Raw genomic sequence first — 23,276 nt, 5'->3', positions numbered from 1 at the left:
GGCAATTGCCCACCTGTAAAAGGGGGCCGGTTTCCGGCTCTTTTTATCGAGGTATTCTGTTACCCACCCAGGGATTGCTTTTGGACATCCCAATTGTCTGGGTCTCCCAATGGAGCGACAAAGAAGAAGGGAATTTTGTTTACTTACCGTAAATTCCTTTTCTTCTAGCTCCTATTGGGAGACCCAGCACCCGCCCCTGTTCCCGTCGGGCTGTTGTTTTTTGTGTACACATGTTGTTCATGTTCAATTGTTCTTTGGTTAATGGTTCAGTTCTCCGAACATCCTTCGGATTGAATTTACCTTAGACCAATTTATAAGTTTCCTCCTTCCTGCTTTGGCACCAAAACTGAGGGGCCCGTGATGCACGGGAGGGTGTATAGCAGAGGGGAGGGGTTACACTTTTTAAAGTGTAATTACTTTGTGTGGCCTCCAGAGGCAGAAGCTATACACCCAATTGTCTGGGTCTCCCAATAGGAGCTAGAAGAAAAGGAATTTACGGTAAGTAAACGAAATTCCCTTCTTCTTTATCGTTCCTATGGGAGACCCAGACCATGGGTGTATAGCTTCTGCCTCCGGAGGACACACAAAGTACTACACTAAAAAGTGTAGCTCCTCCCTCCGAGCATATACACCCCCTGGATAACCAAATATAGCCAGTTCAAAGCTTTGTGTTCAGGAGGCACACATCCACACATGCATTCTCATCTGATTTTGATTTTTGGAAAGAGTTTGAAGAAAAGCGGGTCCAAGCCTGGACTCCCGGCATGTCCCTTCTCACCCCACTGTGTCGGCAGTGCTGTTAAGGTTGATTTCAGGGCTGGAGCCTTACATGCCGCGCTCCTTCACCATCCCTCGGGCTCTGGCTTGAAGTGGGAGCCAGCACGGTTCTCCCTGCCTTGCAAGAGACCGGTCTCCATCCGCAGCCCTTTCAGGATCCTGCCGGACGGAGCACTCATCCCTCAGGGACCTGGCCCTGCGTCTCACAAGCTAAGTATCTGAGACGTTATTATCCGGGGGTCCCTTGTACTTTATTGTTGGGGAGAGTGTGCTGTGTATGTATTCCGACATTTCCGGCCGGTTCTCTGGTTTTCACCAGAGAACCGCGCCGATGGTGCCTGCGCGCCGGCCGCATCGTTAAATTTAGGCCCCGGCTTCGCCTGAGGCCTAGTTTCGTTTTCACTGCCCCTGCATGCCAATCATGCAGAGGGACAGTGCGGCTCCGCCCAGCGGCCGTTCGGCTCAGGAGAGGGACACTCCTCTCTGAGGAAATGTTTCCCTCCCCTGTATATCTCCTTGGCCCTCGGGATCCCGCTCTTAGAGTAGGCCCCGCCCCCTCTCCTCGCTCCGGCTTGGGCAGAAGCGCCATTTTATCAGCGTTCTTATGTCAGCACAGCGATCGGCGCTGGCTGCAGTATCTCTCTGGGGGTCCGGGCTGTGGGATCTGGAGGGCACAGAGAGGGGTTGGCAGAATGTCAGACGGTATGGCAAGCCACAACCTCCGGTTGTGGACCTGCTTATATTATATACTCTGCTTATATACTCTGCTGGGGGTCATTCTGACTCAGAGCCCCCACTTCAACAGCATGTCTCACACGAGCAGCAAGGCTGCAAGGCTGTACTCAATATGCACTGCATGTAGGCTCCTACTGCCTGTACCGAGCACATAACCACATTGTGATGCCTGCTCTAACATGGTGGTGCCTCAGCCTGGAGTCTCATCCCCAATGGTTCCTCCGGCTCCGGTGGCTGAACCCCCGGCTTGGGCAGAATCCTTCTCTCCATGGGACAGCTGTCCCGGACTCTGCTGAGCATGCATCAGCCCCCTTCTCAGGGCGCTTCTGCTGCTATGGCTCGCTCAGCAAAGCTCACAGAGGATTCTCCATCTGGTCTCAGACCCCGTCCTCCTAAATGGAGACGCAGGGTCCCCTCTCTTTCCTCTTCCCGCGGCTCTGGTTCACGAGCTGACTCGCAGGACGAGGAGGATGCCTTTACTGGGGGCTCGGACGCTACCTCCATGTACCCCATTGATCTGCCCGAAAGTGACGCAGATGCTAGTGATTTGATTGCGTCCATTAATTCTGTACTGGACTTCAATCCGCCTGTATCAGAGGAGCAACCCTCTCTGGCAAGAAAGCACCAGTTTACCTTGCCCAAGAGAACAAGGAGTGTGTTCCTTAACCACTCCAGTTTTCAGGCCACTGTGACCAAGCCTAGGGCCTGTCCTGACAGACGCTGCCCAAAGCGTGGTTCTGATGACCGTTTTCCGTTTCCACCAGAGGTGGTCAAGGAGTGGGCTCATTCACCAAAGGTAGACCCTCCGGTGTCTAGACTCTCAGCCCGGACAGTTGTATCAGTGGCTGATGACACCTCTCTTAAGGATTCCCTGGCGGGAACAGTAACTGACCGCCAGGTTGACCTTCTGGCCAAATCTGTATGAGGCGGTAGGGGTCTCGTTCTCCCCATCTTTGCAGCAGTGTGGGCTCTCATAGCCATCTCTGCTTCTCTAGAGGAGATGCATTCCCTCACCAGGGACTCTATGCCCGAAATGGTTGCCTTAACTTCCAGGCTTCAGCCTTTTCATCCTATGCCATGTCTGCCATGCTGGAGGCTTCTCACCGCACTGCGGTGGCTTCGGCTAATTCTCTCGCTATGCGCAGGATCTTGTGGCTTCGAGAGTGGAAGGCAGACGCTTCTTCAATGAAGTACCTTGCTGGGCTCCCATTTGCTTGGCCCAGGCTGTTCGGTGAACAACTGGATGAAATTATTCAGGAAGCTACTGGCGGGAAGAGTACTTCCATGCCACAAACAAAACCAGGAAACCTGTCCAGGGCAGGATCCAGTCGAGGTTTCGTTCCTTTCGTTCCTCCAACTGGTCGTCCTCTAAGACCTCGGCCTCGTCCACTAACTCAGCCAAGGACCAAAAACCCATCTGACGCACGAAGCCGCGTCCTCCAAGCAGGAGCTGCTGCCACTAAGGCAGCCTCCTCTTGACTATCTGGCCGCGCCAGCAACGTCCTTGGTCGGTTGCAGGCTCTCCCGCTTTTGGCGACGTGTGGTTTCAACACATCTCCGATCAGTGGGTGCGGGATATCACCTCCCACGGCTACAGGATAGAATTCTATCCAGCCCGCCAAACAGATTTTTTTCTGTCAACTCCCCCCTGCTCCAAGGCCGCCGCCTTCTCACAGGCCGTGGCACCCTTGCAGGCCAACGGAGTAATTGTACCGGTTCCCACCTGGGAACGGTTCAGAGGTTTCTACTCAAATCTCTTCCTAGTCCCCGAAAGGGACGGTTCCTTCCGGCCCATCCTGGATCTCAAGCTTCTCAAAAAGCATGTTCAGGTGCGGCATTTTCGCATGGAGTCTCTGCGATCAGTCATTGCCTCAATGACCCAAGGAGATTTCCTAGCATCCTCGACATCTGAGATGCCTACCTGCATGTGCCAATTGCAGTTTCACACCAGCGTTGGCTACGTTTTGCAATCGGAGAGGAACATTTCCAATTCGTGGCTCTTCCCTTCGGGTTAGCCCACGGCCCCTCGAGTATTCACCAAGGTCATGGCAGCAGTGGTTGCGGTTCTGCACCTCCAGGGGTTGGCAGTGATTCCTTACCTGGACGGCCTTCTATTCAAGGCTTCATCCAGTGCAGACTGTCAGCGGAGTGCCTCGCTCACTCTCGCCACTCTAGTCCAATTCGGGTGGCTTGTCCTTTTCCCAAGTCCACTCTGACTCCGACCCAGAAGCTCATGTACCTAGGGATGCAATTCGAGACTCTGCCGGCACTGGTGAACCTGCCCTTAGTCAAACAGCAGTCCCTCCACTGGCGGTGCGCCCTTTTGCTGAGGCCCCGCCGTCATTCCATCAGGCACCTAATGCAGGTGCTGGGTCAGATGGTGGCGTCAATGGAAGCGGTTCCTTTGCCCAGTTCCATCTGCGTCCTCTGCAGCTGGACATTCTCCGCTGTTGGGACAAGCGACCTTGCTCCTTGCACAGGTTAGTGGCTCTGTCGCCACAGACCAGGGGCTCCCTTCAGTGGTGGCTTCGGCTCCTCTCTCTTCAGGGACGCTCCTTCCTGGCCTCGTCCCGGGTGATCCTCACCACGGATGCCAGTCTATCCGGCTGGGGAGCAGTATATCTCTACCACAGAGCGCAGGGCACTTGGACCCCGTCCGAATCAGCCCTCTCGATCAATGTGCTGGAAATCAGAGCTGTGCTTCTAGCTCTCTTAGCCTTTCACCACCTGTTGGCGGGCAAGCACATTCGAGTCCGGTCAGACAATGCGACAGCGGTTGCCTACATCAACTGCCAGGGCGGGACACTCGGCCGCCTGGCAATGTTGGAGGTTCAACGCATCCTTCAGTGGACGGAGGACTCCAAGTCCACCATATCCGCAGTCAACATCCCAGGCGTGGAAAACTGGGAGGCAGATTATCTCAGCTGTCAAACCGTGGACAGCGGCGAGTGGGCTCTGCATTCGGCAGTGTTTCGGTCACTCTGCCGCAAGGGGGGCACTCCGGAAGTGGATCTTCGCTCCCACGATCCTCAGGCCTTTGCAGCGGACGCGCTGGTTCAAGATTGGTCCCAGTTTCGTCTGTCTTACGTGTTTCCCTCTAGCTCTTGCTCAGAGTCCTGCGCAAGCTCAGAATGGAGGGCGTCGGGTCATTCTCATTGCTCCAGACTGGCCCAGGCGAGCTTGGTACCCAGACCTGCTCCATCTGTCCGTAGAGGTGCCGTGGCATCTCCCGGACCGTTCAGACCTTCTCTCACAAGGTCCGTTTTTCCGCCTGAGTTCTGCGGCTCTCAGATTGACGGCGTGGCTCTTGAGTCCTGGATCTTGACGACTTCTGGTATCTCTCCTGAAGTCATCTCCACTATGACTCGGGCTCGGAAGTATTCCTTGGCCAAAATCTATCACAGGACCTGGAGAATTTTCCTGTCCCGGTGTCGCTCTTCCGGCCATGCTTCTTGGCCTTTTTCCTTGCCGACTCTTCTGTCCTTTCTGCAGTCCGTCTGCAGCTAGGGCTATCCCTCAATTCCCTCAAGGGACAGGTCTCAGCTCTGTCAGTGTTGTGCCAGCGGCGTATCGCTCGGCTGGCTCAGGTGCGCTCCTTCATGCAGGGCGCATCTCACAGCATTCCGCCTTACCGGCGGCCCTTGGATCCCCTGGGACCTTAATTTGGTCCTCACGGCTTTCCAGAAACCCCCCTTTGAGCCTCTTAGGGAGGTTTCTTTGTCTCGTCTTTCACAGAAAGTGGTCTTTCTAGTGGCCATAACTTCCCTCAGGAGAGTCTCTGATTTGACTGCGCTCTCTTCGGAGTCACCTTTTTTGTTTTTTTCATCAAGACAAGGTGGTTCTCCGTCCGACTCCGGACTTTCTCCCTAAGGTGGTTTCTCCTTTCCACCTTAACCAGGACATTTCCCTGCCTTCCTTTTGTCCGGCTCCTGTTCATCGCTTTGAAAAAGCGTTGCATACTCTGGATCTGGTGCGGGCGCTCCGGATCTATGTGTTTCGCACCGCTGTTGTTAGGCGGCGCACCTCTCTTTTTTGTGCTCACCACAGGTCGGCGTGAGGGCCTCTCGGTTTCTAAGCCGACCCTAGCTCGTTGGATTAGGTCGGCCATTTCCGATGCCTACCAGTGTACTCAAGTGCCTCCCCCGCTCAAGGCACACTCGACCAGAGCTGTCGGTGCCTCTTGGTTTCTCAGGCACCAGGCTACGGCTCAGCAGGTCGGTCAGGCTGCCACTTGGGCTAGTCTGCATACCTTTTCGAAGCACTACCAAGTGCATGCTCATGCTTCGGCAGATGCGAGCTTGGGCAGACGCATCCTTCAGGCGGCTGTCGCCCATTGGTGAAGTTAGGTTTCGCCTACTTCTCAGTTTTCTGTTTATTCCCACCCATGGACTGCTTTGAGACGTCCCATGGTCTGGGTCTCCCATAAGGAACGATGAAGAAAAAGAGAATTTTGTTTACTTACCGTAAATTCTTTTTCTTATAGTTCCGACATGGGAGACCCAGCACCCTCCCTGTTGCCTGTTGGCAGTTCTTGTTCCGTGTGTTTTCACCGGCTGTTGTTGTAGACAGAGGTTCCGGTTATTCCGGGTTTTACTCTCTCTCTACTTGTGGGTGGATGTCCTCCTTCAGCTTTTGCACTAAACTGGCTATATTTGGTTATCCAAGGAGTGTATATGCTCGGAAGGAGGAGCTACACTTTTTAGTGTAGTACTTTGTGTGTCCTCCGGGGGCAGTAGCTATACACCCATGGTCTGGGTCTCCCATGTCGGAACTATAAGAAAAAGAATTTACGGTAAGTAAACAAAATTCTCTTTTTTTTTCCTGTTATATCGTGACGTTTTTGCTGTTCAAAAGTCACTGGAGTGATCTTTTGGCTCTCGCTAAACCATAGGCATACCAAACAGCATCTTATCACCCGTTCCCTTCGTGCACATCAGTTAACTCTCTACACACTGCTTGCACACATAGTGAGGGGCTGAAAACTTATCTTGATCGCCAAGTCTTACTTTGAAATATTCAAAATGGGCTTACTGGACAAATGAGCTGATGTTTGTCCTTTGATGGGAATGGTGAAACTGCCATAGATATAAAAAAAGGAATCAGGGCTTTTAGGCTCTTACAAGAAATAACAGAAACAGACATGATCTGACAGACAAGAAATAAGTGTGTAAATAGCAGAATTTTTAAAAAATCCTTGTATACAGACTTTCGAATACGTTTCACTATATAGAGCAGCACACAACCTCACACCACACTCGTGTATAACTGAACAGTCTAGACAAAATCCGACTGCCAAGGTCGTCCTGCACCCCCTCCACACATGAGGACCATATGCTCTATGCCAGTAGGAAAGCACTACTGCTGCCCTCCATTCAGTCTAGAGTAATCACATTAGGATAAGCTGTAGAGAAGAAACCTGAGTAATAAAACTAAACAAACCGCAGTTTTGAAATCCGTGTGCCTGTTTTAATCTAAATCAGCAGAAAAATCAAACTCAACAAAAACCTGTTAAACTGTTCAAAATTGTTCCCCAGTTGCCAATGATGGGTATCCTGAAATCACAGGGACCTTGGGGTTTGATATCGGCCATATATACTTACCTGTTAGTGGTGGGAGTGGAGTCAACCTCCTTGCCAGTTCAGGAAAAAGGACACTTTTGATTCTGACCATGTAGGGTGAGGAGTTGGGAGGAGGCATTGGGATCCCCAACTATTGTGTCCCTATCCGCTAATAGGATGATCCAATGCTATATTATTCATCAGGCATACCTCACCCCCACTTGTTTGTTTAGTATGGGCCGTACATCGGAGTGCCCATGATGTCCCCTCTCAGGGGCAGACTTTACGCATATGAAATGGAGCTGTCCAATTAGATCTTTGTTCAGACTGGAGGTGACCTCTTCACTCTCGTCAATGGTGTTGATGCCTGTGTTGTATGACCCTTTACTGTGTGTGTTTGGGATACTAGAGGAGGAGTCATGGGACCACTACGTGAGAATATTACTTAGGTAAACACTGTTTATGGCCAGGAAATTGATAGCCCTGAGGTGGATGGGTGGTTTGGATCCGACTGTAAGATCCTGGGTTAACTTAGTCAACTCAATCATATGTTATGAACGGGTGGTGTATTATAACGGGGAGTCTAGAAAAATTCCGTAAAATCTGGGACCTGTGGAACTCCTCACAGAAGCTTGAGAAAGGTTAATATGCAACTAACGATCCCTCTCGTTATTCGAATGCTGAACACTCAGTGACAAATGGTGATAGTATGTAGTTACTGCTGTTGCACTTCCTTTCTGTTTTATGTTGTTTTGGTTAATTCAGACCATATTGAATAAAGTGGTCTGTGTATTTATCACAGGAATCCACTGAATGTACAAATGTAAAAGTGTGTACACAACAATTTTGTTCCAGGTACTGCTGAGGTTATGGATTTCCTGGAATATTCTGTTCCCTTTTGTGCCTGGGTTGTATAATGTTAGGCACAATTTGTGATGTATCGAGTTTGTTTTGACTGTTGTTAAAAAATAAATAAAAAAAAATTGTTCCCCATTGATTAATGTAACTTCTTTTTTGCAGCATTTGGCCATTGAATGTGGTAGATACCAGAAAGAAGTTGTCCTTGGTGATATCATTCAGGTTTACAGTGGAAGCCATGGAAAAGCCATTGTCTTCTGTGACTCCAAGTTGGAAGCTCATGAGTTGTCAACAAATTGTGGCTCATTAAAACAGGTTAGCATGGCTTCTACTGAGACTATACGAACAGTGAGTGGATGATATAAAGATGAGCAGAGCCTTACTTTTTCTTTTTTTTTTTCTTATTTATTTTTAGTCTGCTAAAGCATTACATGGGGATCTTCAACAAAAAGAGCGTGAAGTCATCATGAAAGGCTTTAGAAATGGATCCTTTAACATTTTAATTGCAACCAATGTCGCTGCCCGTGGTCTGGACATTCCAGAAGTTGATCTCGTTGTGTTATACTCTGCACCAAAAGTAAGAGGCGATACTTGTGCGTTTGGGGTTTAGGGGGAAGGGGGGGGGGGATGGGGGGCTGGCAGTCAGAAAAGATTGAGTATGACTCTGTCTAAACTTGCCATTAATGTACGTGTCCACCCCACAGGAAGCTGATGCTTATGTCCATCGATCAGGACGTACTGGCAGAGCGGGACGCACAGGAATCTGCATTTCCCTTTATGAACCCAGAGACAGATATTACTTACAAAATGTTGAGAGAAGTACGGTATGTAAAAGTTAATCCTTTTTTTTTTTTTTTCTGTGCACAGGTGACTTTTAGTAAGATAATTGTACACTATACGAAACCCCTTTTAGTGAGATTCAACATGTAATTGACATTAAGAGTCCAAATCTATCAGCGTTTACCCTGATTAACTTTGACATTTGCATGTTAATTGTAATGTAACTTTTTGCCTTCCTGTAGGGAATCACCTTCAAGAGAGTTGCACCCCCATCTGTATTGAATGTCGCCAAGTCGTCCAGTGCTGATGCCATAAAGTAATAATCATATGTTTTCTGTTATATAATATCTCAGGGTAATACGGTTATGACAGCTTTTACTAGTTTGAGCAAAATATAAGTAGTGTTTTTAGAATTGGTGTGGATTCTCATCCTGTCTAATCTGTGGCCGCTGGAGTGGAGCTCTGGGATCCGCTCCACAGCTCTTCTTTTGTTTAGCTGGCCTGGGGCAAAGTGACATGTGCATCACGCCAGGCCAGCTAATCAAACAAGGGAGACTCAAATGCTACTGATAAAGGGCGATTATCAGGGCTTCTGTCCAGCGGCCACAGATTACGGCCATAACCATCAGATGTTTTGCATTTGCTTATATTGCCATTGTTAATCTAAGCTAACTCTTGTATCCCCCGCACCTTCCTGCAGGTCACTGGACTCTGTTCCAGCCGATGTCATTGAACATTTTAAACCTTATGCTGAAGAGCTGATTGAGAAGAAGGGAGCCCTGGAGGCGTTGGCTGCAGCATTGGCTCATATTTCTGGGGCCTCATCTCTGAAGCAGCGGTCACTTCTTAACTTAGAACCGGTGAGAAACTTTGCTTTAACTGTGAAATGCAGTCTGCGGCACTTGAAGATACTTTGGCTGCATGAGTGAGTGCTGCCTTTACTTTTGTTATGTGTAAAAAAATTTGATGTGAGGCTGCTGTGCTAACCACTGAGCCACCACGCTGCCCTTGCTGTGGATTTCTTCAGCCTGGAGTCTCAAGCTGAAGAAAAACAAAAAGCCAGCACTAAATGTGCACTTCAGCACTAAAAATTCCAAACTGTACTTATTATAAAAATTTTGAGATTTTTGGCAAAAAATTGCAATTTCTTGAGCTGCCACGTCACGGCAAATCTCATTTGAGGCAGTCCTACACTAAAATATTTTTATAAAATGTGCCATACGGCCTCACATATGAATAGTAGAACTGCTCTTAGCAGCACTCACCTGGTCTATTTCAATCCCGTACCCATGACTGAGTCATGGCTGTGGGCGGGACAGGTCCAAGCAAATGCTGCATGAAGTAAATAGCCTGTGGACAAGGCCTGGTGACTTAATGTAAACAGTCACCAACCGCCAAAATCTAGACAGGTGGAATACATCCCAAATTGGAGTCTCAAGCTGGCTGATAAAATGCCAATGGGCTCAGTCAGTATTTTGGTGTCAATCCTGTTAATAAGCTTAGAGAAAATCCTGAATATGCATTTACAGAGATATTAAGGGTATGTGCACTCGGCATCTTTTTAAGGTGGGTAAGCTTCGAAAACCTGAACAATCACTCAGAAAATGCTCAGAAGAACGACCATATTCTTTTCTATGTAGAAATGACTTGCTAGTCACCTGTTCAGTCTTTTTATTAAAAAAAAAAAAAAAAATCCTCTGGGTGTCTTTAACCCCTTCACGACCAGCCGATTTTTCGCTTTCCGTTTTTTTTTTTCGCCATTCTTTTTCTGAGAGACGTAACTTTTTTATTTTTCAGTCAATATGGTCATGTGAGGGCTCATATTTTTTGCGGAATGAGCTGTACTTTTAATGAAACCATCAGTTTTACCATATAGTGTACTAGAAAACGGCAAAAAAAATTCCAAATGCAGAAAAATTGCAAAAAAAAGTGCGATAGCACTATGGTTTTTGAGATATTTTATTCAGTGTTCACTATATGGTAAAACTGATGTGTGGGTGTGATGCCTCAGGTCAGTGCGTGTTCGTAGACACCAAACATGTATAGGTTTACTTTTATATAAGGGGTTAAAATAAAATCGGAAGTTTGTCCGAAAAAAGTGGCGCACGTTTTACGCCATATTCCGTGACCCGTAGCGTTCTCATTTTTCGGGATCTATGGCTCAATGACAGCTTATTTTTTGCGTCTCGAGCTGACGTTTTTAACCATTTTTGCGCAGATGCTACGTTTTGATCGCCTCTTATTGCATTTTGCGCAAAAGTTGTGGCGACAAAAAAAATCGTTTTGGCGTTTGGAATTTTTTTGCCGCTACGCCGTATACTGATCAGATTAATTGATTTTATATTTTGATAGATCGGGCGTTTCTGAACGCGGCGATATCAAATGTGTGTGTATTTTTTATTTTTTTAACCCTTTAATTTTCAATGGGGCAAATGGGGGGTGATTTGAACTTTTACGGTTTTTTTTTTTAAATTTTTAAAACTTTTTTTTTTTTTTTTTACTTTTACTAGTCCCCCTAGGGGGCTATTGCGATCAACATTCCGATCGCTCTGCAGTATCTGCTGATCACAGCTACAAGGCTGTAAACAGCAGATACGCTCTTTCTCTTTTGCTGTGCCACTGGCACAGCGAAAGTGAAAGCAAGTCAGGTGTAGTACAGGAGTCATCACATGACCCTGTGCTACCATGACAACTATCGGAAGTCACGTGATCGCGTCACGTGACTTCCGGTATCGGGCGGTAAGTAAATGTTTACTGTGATCGCGCTTATAATGGCGCTGTCACATATTGACAGCGCCATATAAGGGGTTAAACGGCACGAGCAGATAACGATTCTGCTCGTGCCTAGCAGGCACACATCTCAGCTGTGAAAATCAGCTGAGATGTGCGCCGATCGCAGCATGATGCTGCCGGCAGACCGCGGGCAGTAACATGACCGCAAGGACGTAATTTTACGGCCCACGGTCGTTAAGGGGTTAAAAGCCTGAAGAGGTTTGGTAACAAAATCAGTGACCTGACCATTCTTCATGCATGTTCTGTTTAAAAATCCAAAGATTCCCAGTGTTTATTGACTTTGTATTTTTGATTGACTAGCGCTAGCTGTTTCTTTATTGCTGAATGGAGTTTACAAAAAAAAAAAAAATCCAACCCTCAGTATGGCGGTCGTTGGAAAGTAACAAAAATGATATTTTCAGTAAAAAAAAAAGCCAGTATTCCCTGAAGTATCTTCTGATGGAAAACCTTGGCACGTTCATGTGCTCGAATAAGATGTTGTAGGTGTAAGCCTTGAGTTGCCTGTATACCAACAAAATGTTAACTTCTTTGAAAAGTGCCTAACTCTTACATGTTTATGCCTTTTTATTAGGGCTTTGTTACCGTGGTATTGGAGAGTTCTGTCGCCATCCACAACCTTTCCTATGTCTGGCGTTCAATTAAAGAACAAATGGGAGAAGATATTGATTCAAAAATACACAGAATGTGTCCTCTGAAGAACTTGATGGTAAGTTTTACAGTTCCACTCACATCCCTTTTATATTGTAAGTGGCTTACACTTTCCTAAACATAGTCAGTACAACTGTCAGGGCACTAGTTATGCTCTACAGAAGTTATACCTGATGGTGCAGGGGACTTGTCTGTCTGCCCTAACAGTTGCATCACTGAAACTGCAATGGAGGAAATTCTTATAGTCTAATATTTTGCACATTTAAAACATATGAAATCTTTCGGATGACAAGCTGTTGTTTCTCTTCCATCAGGGCGTGTGTTTTGATATTCAGCCAGAAACTCTTAAGGAAATGCAAGTAAGTCATTGATATTTCTTTTAAAGACTTGTTTGTTTTCACATGTAAAATACTGTGGGCTATATTGGGCTATGTACGCACTCTGCAGTTTTGTTTCTTCAGCAAATAAACCACTCTCTAACAGAAAAATGCACCTTTGGCCAAACCCCCCCCAAAAAAAAAACCACCGCATGTGCATTTGCCACGTTTTTGTGCATTTTTCAGTACATTTTTGCCCATGCGTTTTTTTTTTCTCTATATTCGATGGAAAAACGCAGGTCAAAAACGCAGAAAGGATTGACATGCTGTTTTTTTGTTGTTTTTTTTTTTTTTTTGCAACCAAAACGGCAAGGACAAAAACAAGCAACGTGTGCACAGCCTTTCTGAATTCTCATAGACTTTACTGGGAGAAGGTGACACATGCAGTTTGTACCAAAAAACGCATCAAAACTGCACTGTGCGTACAGGACCGTAGTTGGAAAAAAAATGTAATTCGGCTCTATATCAAGGTCTACAAATCTGCCTGGTAGTGTCCTTTTTGGATGCAGTAAGGTAATTCACTGTTCAATTCTTCTAGGACGCCTGGAGCAATTCAAGACGCTGGAAGCTTTCAGTCGCTACAGAATTACCCGAACTTCAGGAATCAAGGAGAGACTCAGAGGGCCCACGTGGCAGAGGTTTTGGAGGCAGAGGAAGAGGAGGACGATCATTTGACAGACGACGTGGTGGTGGCGGCAACAGCAGGAATTCATTCCAAAGAGGAGGAAACGGTCGTAGAGGTGGCTTTAGGAGACGCTAGTGAACTTCACTAGCTTGCCGCAAACTTATTTTTTTAACTTATTCTCTCGAGGACCAGTTATGTACCCGCTGAGTTTTACAGGACATAAGTTAACAAGCCTGCCGCATCTTTTCTATGCCATGTAGCGCTGTGTACTCCTGCCCTCAATAAAAAATGCTTTATTGGAATATAGGTTTGTGTTCTTGTATTCGTCTGTGTGTGCGCATATATACTATGACCCACATTCATCATTTGTCATTTGCTGGTTTATTTTTTGTCCTGTTTCATGTACGTCACACAGGTTGGTCTCCTTTGACCTATGTAGGAATAGGCTTAAAGGTACCTCCACCCGCCTGTGTTTTACTATCTATGCAGGGGATAGTTGCATGAGGGGTGATTCTAGAGAGGAGACTATCCTGTGGAATTTTCATTGTACGGGATTGAAGGAGGAACAGGATCACTGCCTTCCATTCCCCATTAGGAGATTAGGGGCCGACACCTCTCTGGAGAAGTCCCTCAGCCATCAGTTAGCCAGTGCTAGTTTTCCTGGTTGTGAAGTTGCTTCCCTCCATGGAGAGATCTCATTACCAGCTTCTTCTGTTCCTAAAGTGTATATGGAGGTGAACTGAAGGGCTGAAGCTATGGAACTGTATTAAACAGTGCACTTACCTGTGCTGCCTCAGGTGTCTCAATGGGCTAGGTCACTGTATTGATACTAGCCGCACGCCTTTATGTCAAAGGTTGGCCACGGGTAAGTAATTTAGGCATTGGACCTCTGAGCTAAAGTTAAACCGCATGCCTGAGTTTGCAGCCTCCTCTTATGGCTGCTGCTTTTCAGCTGTTTTCACGATTTGCCTGCACAGGGCCTCATGATTGAGCTTCAGACTTTAAAGAGAACTTATCACTGTAAAATTTTTATTTATCCCATTTACAACTGACGTATTATGTCCATCATTAGACCTCTCCCTGCCTTTGATGCAGGCTTGCATGCCGAGCCCGCATTTTTCCCTGCAGATGCAGGCTGAATTATTCGGCCTTCCTCTCCTAACAGCTGTGGGTGGAGCTGTGCTCCGATTGTAGCAGTTAACCTGTAAAATGCCACTGTCAATCTCTGACAGTGGCATTTAATGTGCGTTGGAAGGGGGTGCACTCTTCTGACCCCTCAGCAGTGCCATCACGAGACACCGATGTGTTGCCATGACATCCAGGGGTCAGTCGATGAGCCCTTAGTCTGTCATCTCAGTACTATGAAAGCCAGATTAGGGCTGGTGTTCAAAAGAGACAAATCTCTTATAAAATAAATATAAAATATATATATATATATATATATATATGTATGTATGTATGTATGTATGTATGTATGTATGTATGTATGTATGTATATGTATGTATGTGTATATATATATATATATATGTATGTGTGTATGTATATGTATGTATGTGTGTATGTATATGTATGTATGTGTGTATGTATATGTATGTATATGTGTATGTATATGTATGTATATGTGTATGTATATGTATGTATATGTGTATGTATATGTATGTATATGTATATATATATGTGTGTATGTATGTATATGTGTGTATGTATGTATATGTGTGTATGTATGTGTGTGTGTATGTATATATATGTATGTATGTATATATGTGTGTGTGTGTGTGTGTGTGTGTGTATATATATATATATATATATATATATATATATATATATATATATATATATATATTAGTGTGTGTTGAGAGTACACATTTGTAAAAGTCCAAACTATCAAAATTTAATATAACTTAATCTGGTCAGTAAACAGGATAACAGAAAAGAAAAAAATCAAAACTTTAAACTGCAGTTTTCAGCCGCCACAACAAGACAAAAACGTAATAACAGGCAATCAAAACATATGTACCCCAAAATATCACTAAAAACATCAGCTCAGGATGCAGAAAACAAGTCTTCACACAGCTCCATATCTCAAAAATTGAAAAAAAAAACTGTTCTCGGAAAGTCTCAACACAAGCAAGTTTTTATTTTATTTTTTTTTTTCCACTGATCCTTCACCAATTTCCTAATCTTCTCATGAACAGGGAAGGCACGTTTCCCCTTATGTTCTAGACCTCTAAATATTAAATCTTCTAGAGTTTCTGGTCCTCTAGCGTCCATGACACCCATCGTGGATCTGACCGCTTTCACAAGGTGGTTGACCTCAGCTGTTGGAAAACACTTTCTGCCTTCTAGGTCTTCATCAGAAAAAGAAGGAGAGGATGAAGCAGCCTGACGCAGAATCCGACGTTTCTCCAGATTTCCGGTCCTGCACTTGGGTTTTGCTAGAGGATCTAGCAACTGTTGGCTGGGCAAAATTCTGCAGAGACTCCCTACCTTCAGTTCATATAATTTCTTTAAGGCTAGAAGTGAAGTCCGGAGCCTCTTCTGCAATAGTTTCCTGTATATAAATTGCTGCATAGTTTCTTCTAACTCTCAGACGGTGAAGAGGACCTACACAAGTGGCATTCCCTGTCCTTAGTTTTTACTGTCCTCTTCCTAGGTTTATCCTAGGGGGCACAGGGAGACAAAAAACAAAGACTTCCATTAAATGGGAATACCAATGGAGATCACTCACCACCTGCAGGTCCATACGGTACTGGGTCAGTGGGTTGCTTGGTGCTCTGGCGACTCCAGCTAGAATCTCTCAACCTCTGGCTAGGTAGCACACTGCTGGAGTAACTCCCGGTTTCTCGAGACGGAGTATGCTGACTGTGCTCCAGGATCTCATCCTGTTGGATCTCCATGGCACACATGGAGGCGGCTGTGAGCACTGGAATCCGTCCCATGCCTTTTGAATCCTGTAGCGATAGGCAGAGCCATCTTACCGCCCTCTGCACATGCGCAGAAGCAGTTTCCAGATCATGTTGTGTCACATCCACAGTCAGCCCCCCGGCGCTCTTCCAGAACGCCGGTATGGGAGAACACCTTCGTCCGGCGTGTTCGACTGCGTGGCAGCACCGCGCTCCCCGCAGGATCACAGACCCGGAGCTGCATGGCAGACCCAGAGGATATAGGACCATTCTAGTCCCAAATCTTTCACTGCCAGGACCATCTTCCAATGCCGAGCAGGTAAGCCAGAGTCACAGGGGGAAATAATAAAAAAAAAAATAATAAAAATAAAAGCCTTCGCTTGTCTCGTCTTTAAGGGGAAAAAACCCTGAAGACGCTTCTGGGGCCAAAGACCAGGAAAGTGGAATAATCTGTCCTCCAAAAAGCCTTCTACCCCAGGACCGCCGGCTTTCACTGGCAGCACCACAGCACTTCTGGGTCTCCCATCTGGGACAGGAAACCGAACTGATGCAGTAGAGAGGTGCCGCCCTCTTATTTCAGTGGGTTTCCTGTCCTAATGATGGGTGGACCTCTCTCTCTGGTGGTGCTGTCGTGGTGAAGGGAAAAAAAGTTAGAAGTTTTGAAGAAAATCCAGATACGGGTGCTAGCCTTCCCTCCCTATTCCAGAAGAAATATCCATTCCAAGACGAGGATTCATCCCTTTGGGATCATTGTCCCAAGTTTGGTATCCAAAACGGCTAAGAGGGCTTCCCTACCCTTTGAGGATCTTAGTAACTTGAAGGTCCCACTAGATAGGAAAGCTGATCACTACTTAAAGGGAAGGTGTCGGTCAAAAAAAAAAATCAATAACTGAAAAATATACAGTATTAAAGTTTTAATGTTTTGTTTAAATATTCTTATGTTTTTAATTGAGCAAAATGTAAAAAAAAAAAAATATATAAAAAGTTTTATATTTCTTTGTCGCTCCATTGGGAGACCCAGACAATTGGGTGTATATCTTCTGCCTCCGGAGGCCACACAAAGTATTACACTTAAAGTGTAACCCCTCCCCTCTACCTATACACCCTCCCGTGGATCACGGGCTCCTCAGTTTTATGCTTTGTGTGGAAGGAGGCACACATCCACTCATGCATTCTCATATTAGTTATGTCGGTTGGAAGAAAAGAGGGCCCCCACAGGGCCCCCGGCATGTTTCCTTCTCACCCCACTACGTCGGCGGTGTTGTTAAGGTTGAGGTACCCATTGCGGCTACAAAGGCCGGAGCCTCATGCCGTCTCCTTCACCATCCCTTAGCGGCTCTGGGAGAAGTGGGATCCTGAGCGGTCATCCATTTACTGGGACCGTGCTCCCTCCGCAGCCCCTGTGGGAATCTGCCGGACCGGAGTCTATTCAACCTCAGGGACCGGGCCCTGCAACTCTAAGGTACTCTGTGTCCCCATAGGGGACTGTGCAGGGAGCGCACCTTCATCCCGGACGCTGCGGCAGCTGCTGAATTGAGAAGGCCGGCGGACTTCCGCGCCGACCGTGCCTGCTTGTCGGGCGCGGTCTCAAATTTAGTCCCCGGCTTCATCGCGGCCTAGTCGCAAAAATCCCGCCCCCGGGCCTGCCTATCAGGGGTAAGGGCGGGACTGACGACCTGACGTCGGATGTGAGGGCCGGACCATCCTGCATGTTTCTTCCCCCCTCACTGATCACTGTGGGGACCCCAGATTCCCGCACTTTCCTGGCGCCGCCCACGGCTCCACTCCTCCCCTGAGAGCTCCGGCAGCCATTTTTTGGCATTCTGCCGGTGGAGGATTCTCAGTGAAGAGCTCTGCAGCTCCGGGGGACCTAAGGCAGGGAATCTGGAGGACACACTCCGCTTTTTAGCGGTCGGTAAGCCACACCGGTCACCCGGTGCTGGTCACCCTAGGGTGCCGGAATAGATACGTATTTATATATATATTTCTGTTCGGTCAGGCTGTATACCCTTTTTCTTTGTCGCTCCATTGGGAGACCCAGACAATTGGGTGTATAGCTTCTGCCTCCGGAGGCCACACAAAGTATTACACTTAAAAGTGTAAAGCCCCTCCTCTTCTGCCTATACACCCCCCGTGCCTCACGGGCTCCTCAGTTTTTATGCTTTGTGCGAAGGAGGCTTACATCCACGCATAGCTCCACATCTTGGTCAGCAGCAGCTGCTGACTATGTCGGATGGAAGAAAAGAGGGCCATAACAGGGCCCCCAGCATGCTCCCTTCTCACCCCACTCTGGTCGGCGGTGCTGTTAAGGTTGAGGTACCCATTGCGGGTACATAGGCAGGAGCCACATGCTGTTTTCCTTCCCCATCCCTTAATGGGCTCTGGGTGAAGTGGGATCCTAATCGGTCTCCAGGCACTGGGACCGTGCTCCCTCCGCAGCCCCTGGGGAATCTGCTGGACAGGAGCCGGGTATCGTCAGGGACAAGGCCCTGCTACTGTGAGGTACTCTGTGTCCCCCTGGAGGACCGCGCATGGAGCGCTTGTGCCATACACACTGCAGCACTGCTGGGTGTGTTAGTGCGCCGGGGACTACCGCGCCGGCCGCGCTTATTTGCCGGCCGCGCTTATAACTTTAGTCCCCGGCTTTTGCGGCCTAGTATCGCATATTCCCGCCCCCAGGCCTGCCAGTCAGGGGAAGGGCGGGACGCTGCACAGGACGTCAGCTCTGAGGGCTGGAGCATACTCTGTATCCTCCTCCCCCCTCACTCAGCACAGTGGGGCATCAGATTCCCGCACTTTCTAGGGCACGCCCACGGCCCCCTCCTCCCCACAGAACGCCGGCAGCCATTCCTGTCAGCACTTCTGACGCTGGAGAGGAGAGACAACACGGCTCTGGGAGGCCCAGGCAGGGAATCTGGTGATCACACAACCGCTTTGAGCGGTCGGTAAGCAGCACCTGGGTGCTGGCCCCACTGAGTGCCGAAGTGTACATATATATATATGCTTATATGCTATACATTTACACTGTACGGTCGCACTGTTGATTTTTGGCTATATACCCTCCTGGATTGTACTCAGAGGAGACAACAGCATGTCGTCCGCAAAAAGCAAGGGTGCCAAAGCACAGGCTTACTTTGCAACCTGTACCTCATGTGCGGCTATACTACCGGCAGGTTCCACCGATCCTCATTGTGTGCAATGCTCGGCCCCTGTGGCACTTACTCAGCCGGAGCCTCTGCTACTGGTGGCCCAAGTGGAACCACCTGCTACCACTGTCCAGGTGACAGGGACGGAGTTTGCAGTATTTGCTGACAAACTGTCTGAGAGTATGGATAAATGGTCTGCTAAGATACTAGAAGCCTTACAGTCCAGACCGGTGACTCAGGCCACGGGCACTGTTGAATAATTGACCCCAGGCCCCCCTCAGTTGGAGCAGCAAAGTGCTCCTGGGGTGACCCATAGGTCCCAGGGTGAGGTCTCTGACACGGACCGCAGTCCCAGGCCGCCTAAACGGGCTCGCTGGGAAATTCCCTCGACTTCATCACACTGTTCGGAGTCTCAGCAGGAGGACTCTCTGGATGATGAAGCGGAGGTAGCAGATCAGGATTCTGATCCTGAGGCCGCTCTCAACCTAGATACACCTGAAGGTGACGCCATAGTGAATGACCTTATAGCGACCATCAATCAGGTGTTGGATATTTCTCCCCCAGCTCCTCCAATTGAGGAGTCAGCTTCTCAGCAGGAGAAATTCCGTTTCAGGTTTCCCAAGCGTACATTGAGTACGTTTCTGGATCACTCTGACTTCAGAGAGGCAGTCCAGAAACACCGAGCTTGTCCAGATAAGCGTTTTTCCAAGCGCCTTAAGGATACACGTTATCCCTTCCCCCCTGACGTTGTCAAGGGCTGGGCTCAGTGTCCCAAGGTGGATCCTCCAGTCTCCAGACTGGCGGCTAGATCCATAGTTGCAGTGGAAGATGGGGCTTCACTCAAAGATGCCACTGACAGACAGATGGAGCTCTGGTTGAAATCCATCTATGAAGCTATCGGCGCGTCTTTTGCTCCAGCATTCGCAGCCATATGGGCACTCCAAGCTATTTCTGCTTGTCATGCGCAGATTAATGCAGTCACACGTACGTCTGCTCCGCAAGTAGTGTCCTTAACCTCTCAGGCGTCGGCGTTTGCGTCCTACGCCATTAATGCTGTCCTGGACTCTGCGAGCCGTACGGCGGTAGCATCCGCCAATTCGGTGGCAGTCCACAGGGCCATGTGGCTACGTGAATGGAAGGCAGACTCTGCTTCCAAAAAGTTCTTAACCGGTTTGCCATTTTCTGGCGACTGTCTGTTTGGTGAGCGATTGGATGAAATCATTAAACAATCCAAGGGAAAGGACTCATCCTTACCCCAGTCCAAACCAAACAGACCTCAACCACGGAAGGTACAATCGAGGTTTCGGTCCTTTCGGTCCGCGGGCAGGTCTCAATTCTCCTCGTCCAAAAGGCCTCAGAAGGATCAGAGGAACTCCGATTCATGGCGGTCTAAGTCACGTCCTAAAAAGACCGCCGGGGGAACCGCTCCCAAAGCGGCCTCCTCATGACTTTCGGCCTCCTCACACCGCATCCTCGGTCGGTGGCAGGCTTTCCCGCTTTTGCGACGCCTGGCTGCCACAGGTAAAAGACCGTTGGGTGAGAGACATTCTGTCTCACGGTTACAGGATAGAGTTCAACTCTCGTCCTCCGACTCGGTTCTTCAGAACATCTCCGCCCCCGAGCGAGCCGATGCTCTTCTTCAGGCGGTGTGCACTCTGAAAGCAGAAGGAGTGGTGATCCCTGTTCCTTTTCAGCAACAGGGTCACGGTTTTTACTCCAACTTGTTCGTGGTGCCGAAAAAGGACGGATCCTTCCGTCCTGTTCTGGACCTAAAACTGCTCAACAAACATGTAAAAACCAGGCGGTTCCGGATGGAATCGCTCCGCTCCGTCATCGCCTCAATGTCCCAAGGAGATTTCCTAGCATCAATCGACATCAAAGATGCTTATCTCCACGTACCGATTGCTCCAGAGCATCAGCGCTTCCTGCGTTTCGCCATAGGGGACGAACACCTTCAGTTCGTGGCACTGCCTTTCGGCTTGGCGACAGCCCCACGGGTCTTCACCAAGGTCATGGCAACAGTAGTAGCAGTTCTGCACTCTCAGGGACACTCTGTGATCCCTTACTTAGACGATCTGCTTGTCAAGGCACCCTCTCAAGTGGCATGCGAACACAGCCTGAGCATTGCTCTAGAGACTCTCCAGAGTTTCGGGTGGATCATCAATTTTCCAAAGTCAAATCTGACACCGGCCCAATCACTGACATATCTTGGCATGGAGTTTCATACTCTCTCAGCGATAGTGAAACTTCCGCTGGACAAACAGCGTTCACTACAGACAGGGGTGCAATCTCTCCTTCAAGGCCAGTCACACCCCTTGCGGCGCCTCATGCACTTCCTAGGGAAGATGGTAGCAGCAATGGAGGCAGTTCCTTTTGCGCAGTTTCATCTGCGTCCACTTCAATGGGACATTCTCCGCAAATGGGACAGGAAGTCGACGTCCCTCGACAGGAACGTCTCCCTTTCTCGGGCAGCCAAGGCTTCCCTTCAGTGGTGGCTTCTTCCCACTTCTCTGTCGAAGGGGAAATCATTTCTGCCCCCATCCTGGGCTGTGGTCACGACGGACGCGAGCCTGTCAGGGTGGGGAGCGGTCTTTCTCCACCACAGGGCTCAGGGTACTTGGACTCAGCCAGAGTCCTCCCTTCAGATCAATGTTCTGGAGATAAGGGCAGTGTATCTTGCCCTAAAGGCGTTCCAGCCGTGGCTGGAAGGCAAGCAGATCCGAATTCAGTCGGACAACTCCACAGCGGTGGCTTACATCAACCACTAAGGCGGAACACGCAGTCGGCAAGCCTTCCAGGAAGTCCGGCGGATTCTGCTATGGGTGGAAGCCACAGCCTCCACCATATCCGCAGTTCACATCCCGGGCGTAGAAAACTGGGAAGCAGACTTTCTCAGTCGCCAGGGCATGGACGCAGGGGAATGGTCCCTTCACCCGGACGTGTTTCAGGAGATCTGTTGCCGCTGGGGGATGCCGGACGTCGACCTAATAGCGTCCCGGCACAACCACAAGGTCCCGACATTCATGGCACGGTCTCAAGATCACAGAGCTCTGGCGGCAGACGCTTTAGTTCAGGATTGGTCGCAGTTTCAACTCCCTTATGTGTTTCCTCCTCTGGCACTGTTGCCCAGAGTGTTACGCAAGATCAGGTCCGACTGCCGCCGCGCCATCCTCGTCGCTCCAGACTGGCCGAGGAGGTCGTGGTACCCGGATCTGTGGCATCTCACGGTGGGCCAACCGTGGGCACTACCAGACCGACCAGACTTGCTGTCTCAAGGACCGTTTTTCCATCTGAATTCTGCGGCCCTCAACCTGACTGTGTGGCCATTGAGTCCTGGATCCTAGCGTCTTCAGGGTTATCTCAAGAGGTCATTGCCACTATGAGACAGGCTAGGAAACCAACGTCCGCCAAGATCTACCACAGGACGTGGAGGATATTCTTATCTTGGTGCTCTGATCAGGGTTTTTCTCCCTGGCCATTTGCCTTGCCCACTTTTCTTTCCTTCCTTCAATCCGGATTGGAAAAAGGTTTGTCGCTCGGCTCCCTTAAGGGACAAGTCTCAGCGCTCTCTGTGTTCTTTCAGAAGCGCCTAGCCAGACTTCCACAGGTACGCACGTTCCTGCAGGGGGTTTGTCACATAGTCCCTCCTTACAAGCGGCCGTTAGAACCCTGGGATCTGAACAGGGTGCTGATGGCTCTTCAGAAACCACCTTTCGAGCCAATGAGGGATATTCCTCTCTCACGCCTTTCGCAGAAAGTGGCCTTCCTAGTAGCAGTCACATCACTTCGGAGAGTGTCTGAGCTAGCAGCGCTGTCATGCAAAGCCCCTTTCCTGGTGTTTCACCAGGACAAGGTGGTTCTGCGTCCGGTTCCGGAATTTCTCCCTAAGGTGGTATCCCCCTTTCATCTCAATCAGGATATCTCCTTACCCTCTTTTTGTCCTCATCCAGTTCACCAATGTGAAAGGGATTTGCACTTGTTAGATCTGGTGAGAGCACTCAGACTCTACATTTCTCGTACGGCGCCCCTGCGCCGCTCGGATGCACTCTTTGTCCTTGTCGCTGGCCAGCGTAAA

At 48.6% G+C, this 23,276-nt stretch overlaps 1 protein-coding gene across 1 annotated transcript in view; it reads left to right on the top strand.

Moving 5' to 3' along the window:
* The window catches only part of DDX21 (DExD-box helicase 21), a 90,191-nt gene extending 76,734 nt beyond the window's left edge, over positions 1 to 13,457 (top strand). Inside the window, exons 7-14 of the mRNA XM_075351673.1 lie at positions 8,091 to 8,243; positions 8,344 to 8,505; positions 8,633 to 8,752; positions 8,951 to 9,024; positions 9,409 to 9,568; positions 12,073 to 12,207; positions 12,464 to 12,508; positions 13,065 to 13,457. Of these exons, the coding sequence (XP_075207788.1) occupies positions 8,091 to 8,243; positions 8,344 to 8,505; positions 8,633 to 8,752; positions 8,951 to 9,024; positions 9,409 to 9,568; positions 12,073 to 12,207; positions 12,464 to 12,508; positions 13,065 to 13,286 (1,071 nt within the window). The 3' untranslated portion in view covers positions 13,287 to 13,457. The remainder of the gene's footprint in view (positions 1 to 8,090; positions 8,244 to 8,343; positions 8,506 to 8,632; positions 8,753 to 8,950; positions 9,025 to 9,408; positions 9,569 to 12,072; positions 12,208 to 12,463; positions 12,509 to 13,064) is intronic.
* Positions 13,458 to 23,276: the final 9,819 nt, after the last annotated feature.

The sequence above is a fragment of the Anomaloglossus baeobatrachus genome, chromosome 5, assembly GCF_048569485.1.
Source record: "Anomaloglossus baeobatrachus isolate aAnoBae1 chromosome 5, aAnoBae1.hap1, whole genome shotgun sequence".
In the NCBI taxonomy this organism is placed as follows: domain Eukaryota; kingdom Metazoa; phylum Chordata; class Amphibia; order Anura; family Aromobatidae; genus Anomaloglossus; species Anomaloglossus baeobatrachus.
The sequence above is the reverse complement of the archived record's forward strand: the minus strand, read 5'-3'. Positions and strand labels throughout refer to the sequence as shown.